The sequence below is a fragment of the Chiloscyllium plagiosum genome, chromosome 11, assembly GCF_004010195.1.
Source record: "Chiloscyllium plagiosum isolate BGI_BamShark_2017 chromosome 11, ASM401019v2, whole genome shotgun sequence".
NCBI lineage: Eukaryota > Metazoa > Chordata > Chondrichthyes > Orectolobiformes > Hemiscylliidae > Chiloscyllium > Chiloscyllium plagiosum.
In genome coordinates this window covers 55,436,102-55,450,151 of record NC_057720.1, presented here as the reverse complement: position 1 = coordinate 55,450,151, position 14,050 = coordinate 55,436,102, and the positions used below count along the sequence as shown (strand labels likewise).

The 14,050-nt window shown below is 40.7% G+C and overlaps 1 protein-coding gene across 1 annotated transcript in view; it reads right to left on the bottom strand.

Annotated features, from left to right (window-relative positions):
• The window catches only part of LOC122554729 (plasminogen activator inhibitor 1 RNA-binding protein-like), a 42,361-nt gene that overhangs the window by 13,570 nt on the left and 14,741 nt on the right, over positions 1–14,050 (bottom strand). Inside the window, exons 3-7 of the mRNA XM_043700106.1 lie at positions 5,114–5,245; positions 4,672–4,743; positions 4,502–4,576; positions 2,441–2,621; positions 1,041–1,085 (exon numbers count right to left, since the gene is read on the bottom strand). Coding sequence (XP_043556041.1) covers positions 1,041–1,085; positions 2,441–2,621; positions 4,502–4,576; positions 4,672–4,743; positions 5,114–5,245 — 505 coding nt within the window. The remainder of the gene's footprint in view (positions 1–1,040; positions 1,086–2,440; positions 2,622–4,501; positions 4,577–4,671; positions 4,744–5,113; positions 5,246–14,050) is intronic.

Sequence of the window (14,050 nt, the reverse complement as noted above, 5' to 3'; positions counted from 1 at the left end):
AGATTGGACTCAGAACTGAAAAAGGTCCGTACTCAGTTACTCAACAAGAAAATACAATTTAGGAAATCACTGCATTACTATTCTTGTGCTGAACTCAAAAGAGAAATTATATTAAGGGATAGGTGTTATGATCTGTACTGACATCAGCACAAAAAAATGGACCCCCAGATATCTAGAGCAGTCAGACCATCTAATGGTGAGCAAGTATGATACAGAATTACTCCGCAGGTTGTACTGGCAGGCTCTGAATAGAGATGCATGCAGATTAAAAGACAGCTGTTATGAAATATAAATCTTCAATCTGAAGCAAGCAACCCTCAAAACAAATACAAAGAGGTTACCACAGCATCAATACATCACATATCACTTACCTCTTCCAAAAGCATCAAGTTGGAATGGTATGGAATTGCAAACTACAGAAGTTAGCCTTCATTCATGAAAAAAGTGAATCTGTGAGCCTGTTACTTTTAGGTTTTATCCCCGATTACAATTTTAAGTTAATTGGAAGTCCTCTCCCAATAGTAGAATTAAGTGAGTCAGCAGAATTCAGCTTACTACATGGTAATTTTCACAAAGAGATGATCCATCCAACTATATTGCTGATAATTCAAAATTCTTTAAATTCTTTCAATAAGCATTTTTAGTGTGAAAGGATACCGACAAATCGAGGCAGCTTTGCCAAGTTTAATAACTGCTTTCAGGCACTAAGTCCACCCATAGCAAAAATGAAAACACCAGATGACACTGCACCGGTTATTTTATATACTGATCCAAAAGGTTTACAGCACCAGTAAGTTTTGCAATGTTCCCAGACATGCTTTCACCATATAATCACATCTTTGCAGAAATTAATTTCCCACAATACTGTGTTTTAGAATGCGCCATTTTCACTTAGCTGCAGTTGGGTTTTTTTAAATGCATTATATTTAAACAGTGTCTGATTTGTAACAATCCAGCCACCCATGAGACAAAATACATGACAATGCCCAGCAGAATTATACAAAAAACTGAAGCTACAAAAGTTATAGGAAATGCATTACCGTATATTCCAAATGATGGACATCTGCCTCGCTTTCAAAACGTTTCTAGCAAACAAAATTTTACAACAATTCTGAATATCAATATTGGGCACTGACATAAATTACAAATTACAGAAAAAAGTAGATCAAAGAAATTTGTAACGAGCCTATCTTTCTCATACAATTTAGGCATTGTTATAAAGCATCAAGTTCTATATAAAGTTAAAACGAATGTGACTGGGGGTAGTGTATTGAGATGGATAGAAAATTGGTTTGCAGATAGGAGATAAAGAGCAAGAACAAATGCCTTGCTTCCCTGACTGGCAGGCAGTGACTCAATGGGTACCACAACGATGGGGACAAAAATCCCAACTACTCACAATGTCTAGTAATGATTTAGATGAGAGAACTAAATGTAATATCTGAAAATGTGCAGACGACACAAAGCTGGAAGGAAGGGTGAGCTGTGAGGAGGATACAGAAACGTTGCAGTGTAACTTAGACTGTGTGTGCAAGCACATACGGATGCAGAAAAATGTGGATACACGTGAAGTTATCCATTTCGGTAGCAAATAAGAGGACAGATTACGATTTGAATGGCTATAAACGGAGACAGGGAAATGTTCAACAAGCCCTGCGAGCTCTCGTGCACCAATTGGTAAAAGCAAGCAAGTGCAGCAGGTAACGAAGAGGAGAAACTGCATGTTGGCCTTCACAGGAAGAGGATTCAAGTGCAGGAAGGAGAATGTCATGCTGCTACTTTACAGGGCATTGGTGAGGCCACATCTGAAATAGGGTTTGCAGTTTTGATCCTCTTATCTGAGGCAATATGTTCTTGCTGTACAGGGAGTGCAGCAAAGGTTTACCAAACTGATTCCTGGAGTCGCAGGACTGATGATGTGAGACTGATTTGGTCAGGATGGTATTTACTGGAGTTTAGAAGAATGAGGGGAGATCTCAGAAACTTCTGAGAGGTTCCTGATGTTGGGGAAAAAAGTTTAAGGATGAGGGGTAAACCTTTTAGGACTGAGGACGCAAAGAAGTGCCTTCATCCAGAGAGTGATGAGCCTGTGGAATTCACTACCACAGAAAGTGATTGAGGCCAAAACAATATGCTTTCGAGCAGATAGAGGATATTGTTTTTGTGGTTAAAAGGGATCAAGGGGAATGGAGAAGGATATGGTTAGGTATTGAGATCTATGATCAACTTTGATCATGGAGAGGCTGAATGGCCTTTTCATGCTCCCATGTGTTTTCATGATTAGCAATTTACTTTTAATTTAATTCTACAAACCGAGTTTATGATTTCTAAAAAACAGTTACAATGACATTATGCTAAGCAAATGTAACATTTTAAAATACTAAAACTATTTAATGTAAGAATATGGTTTCTGTAATTCACAGCTGTGCTCAATACCTACCTCTTCAGTTTTAGGTTTGCGCAAAACAAAACCCTTCTTCCACTGACTGCTGTCACAACCCTCATTAGGTTTGCGGATATTAAACTCAGCTTTTGCTCGTTCTTTATCTTGCATGGCTTTCCACTCATCCAGGGTCATTTCCTTTGGACCTTCTTCTTTAACCTCTTCTACTTCGTTTTCCCTGTTAGACAGGGATGTATTAGGTACAGGAAGTCCTTGGATAGAAAAGTATCAAAAAGCCTCCAGATGTTCAAATGCAACAAGATCTGGACAATATTCAGGCTTGGGCTGACAAATGGCAATTAACATTAATGCCACAAATGCAAGGCAATGACCATCACTAACAATCTAACCACCGCTCCTAGAGATTCACTGAATCCCCCACTATCAGTGCCCTTGGGGTAACCATTGACCATAACTCAACTGGACTTTCTATACAAACACAGGGCTTCAAGAGCAGGTCTAGAGATAATGCAGCCAAGTAACTCACCAAATTCTGTCCATTATCTACAAGGCAGAAGTCTAGAGTATAATGGAGCACTATCCCCCTTGTATGGATGGGTGCATCTCCAAAGACACTCTGTGCCACCCTTGACAAAGCAGTCCACTTGATTGGAATGTGCTATAGATGTGCCAATCTCATAACCACTATCATCTCGAAGGGCAAGGGCAGCAGATACATGGGAACACTACTACCTGAAAGTTCCCTCCAAGGTAGTCACCATCTTGACTACAAAATATACTGCCATTTTTTCACAGTCACTAGGCCAAAATCCTGGAATTCCCTCCCCACCAGCATTGCAGGGTCAACCAACATGCAGGTCAAGGCGGCATTTATTGCCTGTCATTGCCTTTGAGAAGGAGCTCACCACCACCCTCTCAAAGGCAATGACAAACAGGCAATAAATGCTGATAAGCCTGTTTCAACTACATCTCACGAATAAATAAGAGAAAAGCTTATTCATGAAAGTTAACTGGTCCGGGGTTACCTAGCTTATCCTTCTTTTTTGAGCAATCACAATATAAATCAACACTGCAAAATTTTATTTGATAGGGTATTTGCAACCTAATCAGTGTACTGGCAAGTTGAACATGTATTCAAATAATATTAGTTGCCCAATATCTCTTCATGCTTAATATATTTTCAATTCTACAAATATAGTCATTTTGAGTAACCCAAGCATAGTACACATTTTGTTTTAAATGAGAAATACCATGTTTACAAAACTCATTCTGCCTCAAATACCCCAATTAATAAAAAAGCCTTGTACACAAAGAATATAATAGCATGCAGGATGTAGTGTACCCAATCACATCTATACTACCTTACTACCTGCTCAACCTGTAACCAGATTGTCTAAGCACTACATTAATTTTGCCACTCTCAATCCTTGTCAATCATGGCTCATCTCTTCCGCACATTCTCCAGTCTTGCAAACTTCCTAAAGAAACTTGCAGATTTTCAACCTTTTCAATTGTTGCATTTTTCTATTACTCCTTTAACTTTGGTATTATAATGTCCAAGACATCATGTGCTTCAGCAACTTGCACTCACTTTTAGGGATTTGTGCCCACACCCAAGGTTTTAAGCACCATGCATGTGCTTTACTGAAGAAAGATTTATATCTTTATATATCGGGCGGCACGGTGGCACAATGGTTAGCACTGCTGCCTCACAGCGCCAGAGACCCGGGTTCAATTCCCACCTCAGGCGACCGACTGTGTGGAGTTTGCACGTTCTCCCAGTGTCTGCGTGGGTTTCCTCCGGGTGCTCCGGTTTCCTCCCACAGTCCAAAGATGTGCAGGTCAGGTGAATTGGCCATGCTAAATTGCCCGTAGTGTTAGGTAAGGGGTAAATGTAGGGGTATGGGTGGGTTACGCTTCGGCGGGTCGGTGTGGACTTGTTGGACCGAAGGGCCTGTTTCCACACTGCAATGTAATCTAATCTAAATTTCAACCAGGTTTTGGCAATTCCTACAGTTCTATTCACACAAGATTACAATAGAATTTGTTAAGATGCTTGTTAAAGATCTTTAACACTCATATCACTTGACAACTCACTTGTTCTCAGAGTCAACTACTTGTTGTTCATCTCCCTCAGGTGTCTCTTCAGTAACAGCTGATTGATCAAGTTCACTATGCATAGAGGAAAAAAGTCTTAGTTTTATAGGCCACACTCAGTGCAAACAAAATTAGCAAGGTTTTAAACAAGAAATAGTTTTTGTACTAACCCAAGTTCATCTTTTACTGTTCCCCAGTTGTGTGATCCACTGCCACCCCGTTTGTCTTCTGGTTTCAGGCCACTGGAAGAGAAACTACTCTCTCTATATATCTGCTGTATATACATAACTACTCAATTTAAAATAAAACTCACCAGCATTTCCAAAATTATTGGCACTTTAAAGTATTTGCATTTCAACTAATTCACTGCATTAGGTTTAGATAAAAGCTAATTTCTTATTGAACCTTAAATTAACATTCTACCTCCAGCAAATTCTGTATTCTGGAAATTCTATTTGAATTGTCAAATTAAAAAGTTACATAAGCAAAACATTTCATCTTTATTTTAACTGGCAGGTTAAAGACAAAGATTTTGTGTTTACCCATAACAATTTTAAGGCATGCATTATTGATGAAGAATTCTTTATTGCAACAATAGTTATATCAACTTACGATCGGTCACTTCCACTATGCCTGTCAAATTCACGTTTTCCACGGGAGTCAAAACCATCACTCCTTCCCAGGCCACGACCACGACCACGTCCTCTTCCACGTCCACGCAAAGGTCGGTCACGATCAACAGGCCTAGGTAAAAAGCAATAAATTAAACGCAATATAAAAATGCTCAATGCTTCAGTCATCAGAGTCACTAACCCAAAAGTCATAAATCAATTTTATTTATCCACTTGTTTATGAAAAAGATGCAAAGCAATTTCTAGAACAATGTTACAACAGACAACTCTCTCATCTCCCATTTCGTACTTCTGGACAGTTTAGGACTGCATGCTTGCAATCTAACACTTTCGACCCTTTTAATGCCTTTGTAAGCAGGATCTTCATTTAACAAACAAAAACAGAAATTGCTCAATAAATTCAACAAGTCTGGCAGCATCTGTGGAGAGAAAGCAGAGCTGGTGTTTCGATCCAATGATCCTTCATTAGAACTGGAGCAGAAACACTGACTCTTTCTCTCCACAGATGTTTCTGGACCGGAGTTTCTCCAGCAACTTGCTTTTGTTTTCAGCAGAACATCTTGACTGTTGAGTGTGTCCAACTTAATGATTCATACATTATGGAAACAGAACTTTCATACAAATATAATTGCTCAAAGTAAGATCACTGAAATTTGGCTTGGCAACATCTGAATCTACAATTTTTTTTTCCATATATCAAAAGATCATGTTTGCTTACAAGATCAGAGTTAGAAGAGCAAGAACTATGAAAACACAGGAGGACTTGATCAGTTAGATTTAGGAAAAATGCCCTGTTTTTACCAGAGATGTGAATTATTCGTGTAATTCCAGAGATGAAAGAAATGTTCAGAAAGTAACTGGTAAACAAGGGAAATTCATAAAGTATCCATGTAGTTTATAGATCAAAGAATAGGTTTTTAATTAGTTTGGATCTCCATCTGGGATCTACCAAAAGGGAGCTAAGAGCTCCCAAGAAATGTCATAGCTCAAAATAGCAGGAAGCGAGAAAGATTCCCAATAACAGTGACACTCCTTAGTTTCAATCCAAGAGAAGTGCAAGAACCCTCAAGATACTGGAATACATTGAGGAATTCTTGGATGGAATGAAGCACAGGACAGGAAGCCATTTACTAAGATTGTTCTGGTTTAAAGAAACCTTTTACTAAATAATAGTAAAGTCAGTAATATGCAGCAGGGAAAGACATAGAACCTAGAACATTACAGTGTTGCACCGAACTGCAAAACCAATCTGAAACCATCTAACCTACACTATTCCATTATGATGCATATGCTCATCCAATGACCATTTAAATAGCCTTAAAGTTGGCATTCCACGCCCTTACTATTGAGTAAAGAAACTACCCCTGACATCTGCCATATATCTATCACTCCTCAATTTAAAGCTATGTCCCCTCATGCTCACCATCACCATCCAAGGAAAAAGGCTCTCACTGTCCACCCTATCTTGAGAATGTGTACAGGGTATGAGCAGGCAGCGAAAGAGTTAAGTTTTGAGTTTTGTGAAATGAGAGATTCAGCTGAGCATGACTCAGATCAGATAAGAACTTTCAGTTAACAATAGTGTGGAGGAGGCAAGGGTAATAGGTTAACAAGGTGGAAAAGCATTCATTATGTAGACTCATTTAACAATATTGGAAGCATTCAGTATGTAAGATCAGTTTAACAAGGTGAAAAGTATTCATTATGTGAAGGCAGTTAAGGTTAAGAACATTCATTATGCAACAGCAGATGCTTAATCTTTACGATTGACACTCGCTGATTTTAACGGTCATCCAATCAATACGTATGTTGCTTAGCACCGATCCTTGTGGCACTCCACTGGTCACAGGCCTCCAGTCTGAAAAACAACCCTCCACCACCACCCTGTTTTCTACCTTCCAGCCAGTTCTGTATCCAAACAGCTAGTTCTTTCTGTATTCAGTGAGATGTAACCCTGACAACCAGTCTCCCATGGAGAACCTTGTCGAACGCCTTACTGAAATCCATATTGATCACATCTACCGCTCTGTCCTCAATTCTCTTTGTTACTTCTTCAAAAAACTCAATCAAGTTTGTGAGACATGATTTCCCACATACAGAGCCATACTGACTATCCCTAATCAGTCCTTGCCTTTCCAAATACATGAACATCCTGTCCCTCAGGATTCCCTCCAACAACTTGCCCACCACCGACATCAGGCTCACTGGCCTATAGTTCCCTGGCTTGTCCTTACCACTTTTCTTCAACAGTGGCACCACATTAACCAACCTCCAGTCTTCTGGCACCTCACCTGTGACTATCGATGATACAAATATCTCAGCAAGAGGACCAGCAATCACTTCCCTAGCTTCCCATAGAGTTCTAGGATACACCTGATCAGGTCCTGGGGACTTATCCACTTGTATGCAGTGCTCAAGCAAGCGAAGCCTTCAACACTTGTATTCACAGTCAGAGGCTGAGGAGTGATCTTATAGAGGTTTATAAAGTCATGAGGGGCATGGATAGGATAATAAATAAATAGGGAAATCATGTCTCACAAACTTGATTCAGTTTTTTGAAGAAGTAACAAAGAGAATTGAGGAGTCCAGTGAAGGGAAAAATATAAAAGGGACTTAAGGGGCCACCCTTTCACACAGAGGGTGGTGCATGTATGGAATGAGCTGCCAGAGGAAGTGGTGGAGGCATGTACAATTACAGCATTTAAAAGGTATTTGGATGGGTGTATGAACAGGAAGGGTTTAGTGGGATGTGGGTCAAGTATTTGCAAATGGAACTAGATTAGGTTAGGATATCTGGTCAGTTAGGACGAGTTGGATGGAAGGGTCTATTTCCATGCTGTACATCTTTATGACTATCTGGATACTACGCCCTGTAAAATGACTATAATTCATTAAGAATCTGCTGTTCCAGACAAAAGACCAAGATCTCATGTTCCTGTGCACATGGATGATCATTCTTTCTCCCTCCAGGACCTGGAATAAACATGAAGGAGGTCAAATAATACGGAGTCTCTGAGCAATTTGCTTTAAGTGTGTGTGTACGCGCGTGCGTGTGTGTGGTGGGGCCGCGGTGGGGGTGGCGCGGACAGGACTACAATCTAATCATCCGATCTTCTATGTCTCAATTAAGTCACCTCTTAACCATCTTCTGTCTAACGAAAACAGCCTCAAGTCCCTCAGCCTTTCCTCATAAGACCTTCCCTCCATACCAGCAACATCTTGATAAATCTCCTCTGCACCTTTTCCAATCCTACCACATCCTTCCTATTATGCAGCGACCAGAACCATACACAATACTCCTTGTGCAACCGCATCAGAGTTTTGTACAGCTACAACTTGGCCTCATGGCTCTGAAACTCAATCCCTCTACCAATAAAAGCTAACTGTACACCTTCTTAACAATCCTATTAACTTGGGTGGCAACTTTCAGGGGTGTGTGTACTTGGCCACCAAGATCTCTCTGCTCATCCACACCAAGAATCTTATCTTTAGCCAAGTACTCTGTATTCCTGTTACTCCTTCCAAAGTGAATCACCTCACACTTCACCACATTTAAACTCCATTTGCCACCTCTCAGCCCAGCTCTGCAGCTTATCCGTGTCCCTTTGTAACCGACAACGTCCTTCCGCACTGCCACAACCCCACCAACTTTAGTGTCATCCGCAAATTTATTAACTCATCCTTCTACGTCCTCATTCAGGTCATTTATAAAAATGACAAACAGCAGTGGCCCCAACACAGCTCCTTGTGGTACACCACCAGTAACCGAAGTCCAGGATGAACATGTTCTATCAACCACATACTGTCTTCTTACAACTAACCAATTTCTGATCCAAACCGATAAATTACCCTCAATCCTATGTCTCCATATTTTCTGCAATAAGATCCTTCAGTCCAATTCATCCATGCCAACCAGATATCCTAATAAATCTAGTTCCATGTGCCAGCATTTGACCCATTTCCCTCTAAACCCTTCCTATTCTTATACCCATCTAGATGCCTTTTAAATATTGTAACTGTACCAGCCTCCACCACTTTCTCTGGCAGCTCATTCCATATACGCACCACCATCTGCGTGAAAAAGTTGCCTCTTAGGTCCTTTTTAAATCTGTTCTCTTTCACCTTAAACCTATGCCCTTGAACTTTTGACTTCCCCACACTAAGGAAAAGACCTTGCCTATTTACCCTATCCCTCAATTTTATAAACCTAAGGTCACCCCTCAGCCTCCACCACTCCAGGGAAAATGACGCGAGTCTATTCAGCTTTTCCCAAAAGCTCAAACCCACCAAGCCTGGCAACATTCTTGAAAGTCTTCTCTGAACCCTTTCAAGTTTCACAACATCCTTACAGATGCAAAGATTCACAAATGATATGCTAGAGCTTCGCTACGTACACAAATTGCCTGAGGTTTAGTGATAGCAATCCAAGTTTGATACAAGTAGAGTCGGAAGGCCTCAGAAGCTTTAGATGGGCAAGTGGCTTTTAGAGCTGAAAATGTGTTGCTGGAAAAGCGCAGGTCAGGCAGCATCCAAGGTACAGGAGAATCGACGTTTCGGGCATAAGCCCTTCTTCCAGCAACACATTTTCAGCTCTGATCTCCAGCATCTGCAACCCTCACTTTCTCCTTGAAGTGGCTTTTAGATCAGAGTACACAAAGTTCAATATAGCAACTTACATTTATGTGGCACCTTTAATGTAATATAATGTTATCATGGTGCTTCACAGCATTTTAAGACACCAAGAGCATGGAATTCAAGAACTGTCAGGACTGAATTCGAATAACAAATCCAGAGATAATAAAGTAAGTGGATATTGATGAACGAATAAGATGGTGCTTAGCACAGGAGCGTTGAAGGGGATAAAGTAATTCTCCAATACTAAAATGCACATACTGAGCTATGTTTTAAACGGAGGCTTCCCAGTTCGCTATTGCAAGACTCTTAAGAATCAAACTTTGAACTACGCAAAAACATATTTCAGTCATTGCTCTGTACAAACTTTCAAGTATATACCAAAAGAAAATGACCATATATTTGCATAGCAAAAAGTAAAATATAAGTTAATAGGTTGCGCTCACGACTCTCAAACAGAATTTCATCTGTCACTTCAACATAGCACTGAGGGAGTGCTATTCTGTTGCAGTCATCCTCCTTCAAAGGGATTATTAAATCAATATGTAATACACCTGATCGCAGAGACATTTACTTTTTTTGGATATTTCTCTCAACAATTTTTTAAAAAATTGGACCATTTAACTCATTGCAATTTGTTGGATCCTACATATGCACAATGGCTCCATAGCAAACATAACTGTACCAAAACAAATCGTCACGAGAAACATTTGCAACACACCCCAAAAGATACAGATCTTGTATAAACACAAACATATTTTTACACAATCAGATTAATTAGAAGAACAGCTTTTTCAAGAATTATTCATGAGATGAGCGAGTCGCTGGCTAGGACAGCATTTATTGCCCACCCCTAAATGCCCAGAAGACAGTTAATAGTCAACCACATTGCAGTCACGTATAGGTCAGACCAGATAAGGATGGCAGTTTCCTTCCCAAATGGCCAGTGAATCAGGTGGAGTTTCCCACAATCAACAATGGCTTCATGGTCATCAGAGTCTTATTTAAAATTGAAATCAAATTCCACCATCTGCCATGTTGTTATTCGAATCCGGGCCCTAGAACATCCTAAATGATGGCTTTCATGTGATAAATTGGAGAAAAGAAGCTATCAAGAAACAGGTAGGAAGATCATAACTGAACATTTAACAGGAAATGCCACATTCATAAATGCACGCACACAAGTCTTTATTTTTCCCATAATATGAACAGGGAGCCACCTACACTACCCAAAGGATCACTGCCAAGTATCTATTAAAATATTGAATATAGGACAGTGTTGAAATAGCATCTCAAAAATACTGAAAAATACAGGATAGTGTTTAAATAGCAACTGTGATTGAAACATTTACAGTAATTGTGTGATGGCAGTGTCCAGCAACTATACTTCAGGTGAAGCACCCAGCCAACTATATAAAATGCCATTTCCATGGTGGAGATACAAAGAACCCAACTCTGATGCAGTACATTAATACTTGTAGAAGGTGAAATTATGGCAACTAAGTTTCAGAGGCACATAGTGTACAGAGTAAATTCTGAATTACAACCACATTTTTAAAAAATGCACATCAAGAATATTCACTGTAATAAAGACTACCCTAGAGAATGTTCAGAGCAGAACTCCATATGAAAGGAGTGAGTGTACTGAATATACCCAGGAAGGGTTTTGGAAATGTCCGAGTTGCATTAGAGTTACAACTCTGTGACCATTGCTTCACTAATCTTCGCCAAAGTGGGAACTAGCCCCAAATACAGATTTGCCTGCTATGTTTTTTTCTCTTGTTACAGACAGGTCACTTATTAAAACATAGAGTCATAGAGATGTACAGCATGGAAACAGACCTTTCGGTCCAACCTGTCCATGCCAACCAGATATCCCAACCCAATCTAGTCCCACCTGCCAGCACCCAGCCCTTATCCCTCCAAACCCTTCCTAGTTATATACCCATCCAAATGTCTCTTAAATGTTGTAATTCAGCCTCCACCACACCCTCTGGCAGCTCATTCCATACACGTACCACCCTCTGCGTGAAAACGTTGCCCCTTAGGTCTCTTTTATATCTTTCCCCTCTCACTCTAAACCTATGCCCTCTAGTTCTGGACTCCATGACCCAGGGAAAATACTTTGTCTATTTATCCTATTCATGCCCCTCATAATTTTGCAAACCTCTATAAGGTCACCCCTCAGCCTCCGATGCTCCAGGGAAAACAGCCCCAGCCTATTCAGCGTCTCCCTGTAGCTCAAATCCTCCAACCCTGGCAACATCCTAATAAATCTTTTCTCAACCCTTTCATGTTTCACAACATCTTTCCGATAGGAAGGAGACCAGATGTGCACGCAATATTCCAACAGTGGCCTAACCAATGTCCTGTACAGACGCAACATGACCGCCCAACTCCTATACTCAATACTCTGACCAAGAAAGCATACCAAACGCCTTCTTCACTATCCTATCTACCTGCAACTCCATTTTCAAGGAGCTATGAACCTGCACTCCAAGGGCTCTTTGTTCAGCAACACTCCCTAGGACCTTACCATTAAGTGTATAAGTAATGCTAAGATTTGCTTTCCCAAAATGCAGCACCTCGCATTTATCTGAATTAAACACCATCTGCCCCTTCTCAGCCCATTGGCCCATCTGGTCAAGATCCTGTTGTAACCTGAGGTAACCCTCTTCGCTGTCCACTACACCTCCAATTTTGGTGTCATCCGCAAACTTACTAACTGTACCTCTTATGCTCGCATCTAAATAATTTATGTAAATGACAAAAAGTAGAGGACCCAGCACCGATCCTTGTGGCACCCCACTGGTCACAGGCCTCCAGTCTGAAAAACAACCCTCCACCACCACCCTCTGTCTTCGACCTTTGAGCCAGTTCTGTATCCAAATGGCTAGTTCTCCCTGTATTCAAAGTTTGTGTGAAGATTTGTAGCTCAGGTGCTCGTTGTTGTGGTTCCGTTCGCCGAGCTGGAAGTTTTTGTTGCAAACGTTTCGTCCCCTGGCTAGGCGACATCATCAGTGCTTGGGAGCCTCCTGCAAAGCGCTTCTTTGATGTTTCCTCCAGTGTTTATAGTGGTCTGTCCCTGCTGCTTCCGGTTGTCAGTTTCAGCTGTCCGCTGTAGTGGTTGGTATATTGGGTCCAGGTCGATGTGTTTGTTGATGGAGTTTGTGGATGAATGCCATGCCTCTAGGAATTCCCTGGCTGTCCTCTGTCTGGCTTGCCCTATGATAGTAGTGTTGTCCCAGAAGGCAAATGTGCTAAACCCCTTCTGAACCACCCTGTCTGCATGTGACACATACTTCAAAGACCAGAACCCCTCGGTCTCTTTGTTCCATATCACTATCCGAGGCCCAACCTTTAATCAGTGTAAGTCCTGCCCTTGTTTGTTTTACCAAGATGTAATATTTTGCATTTATTCCAATCCAAAAAATCACAAACATCCTTCGAGTATAAAGGCAAGAATAGTATACTTAAGAATAAAATAAGTAAGGCAAAAAGGGGACAGGACACCACTTTGGCAAATAAGGTAAGGAATAGGGAAAGGGTTTTTAGAAATACATTAAGACCAAATGGGTCACTAGAGAGAGAATTGGCTACCTTAAAGATCAGCAAGGCAGCCTATGTGTGGAGACATAGGAGATTATGGTTGTTGGGGGGGATACTAAACGAGTGGCATCAGTGTTTACTGTGGAGAAGGACGGATTTGTAGAGGTTGTCAAGATTAGAGATCGTGAGGATGATGAGATGGGAGGAGATTGAAGGGTATTACAGAGATGTTTGTGATACCCGAGATAGTGATGGTTCTGAGGTGAGAGAGGATTTCTAGAGATAAGGAAGAGTTTAGTCTGGATGAGGTGACAGTGATCTGGGGAGTTGTGAGCATGGAGGAATTCAGTGATAGCGAGAGTTAGTCATAATGTTATACAGCACAGTAACAGACCCTATGGTTAAACCAATCCGTGTCGACCATAATTCCCAACTAATCTAATCGCACCTGCCTCCGCTTGGTCCACATTCATCCAAATATTTCCTATTTATGTACTTGTCTAAATGTCTTTTAAACATTGTAATTGTATTCACAGCTGCCTCTTTTTCTGGGAGTTCACTTCACACATGTAAAGGTAAAAACAAATCCCCAATTTATTTTTTAAACCTTTCTCATCTATTTTCAAATTGTATGCACCCAGGTCTTGAATTCCGCCCTACCCCCGGCCATTCACCTTGTCTACACACTTCATGGTTTTTTAAACCTCTAAGGTCATCCCTCAACCTCCTACGCTGT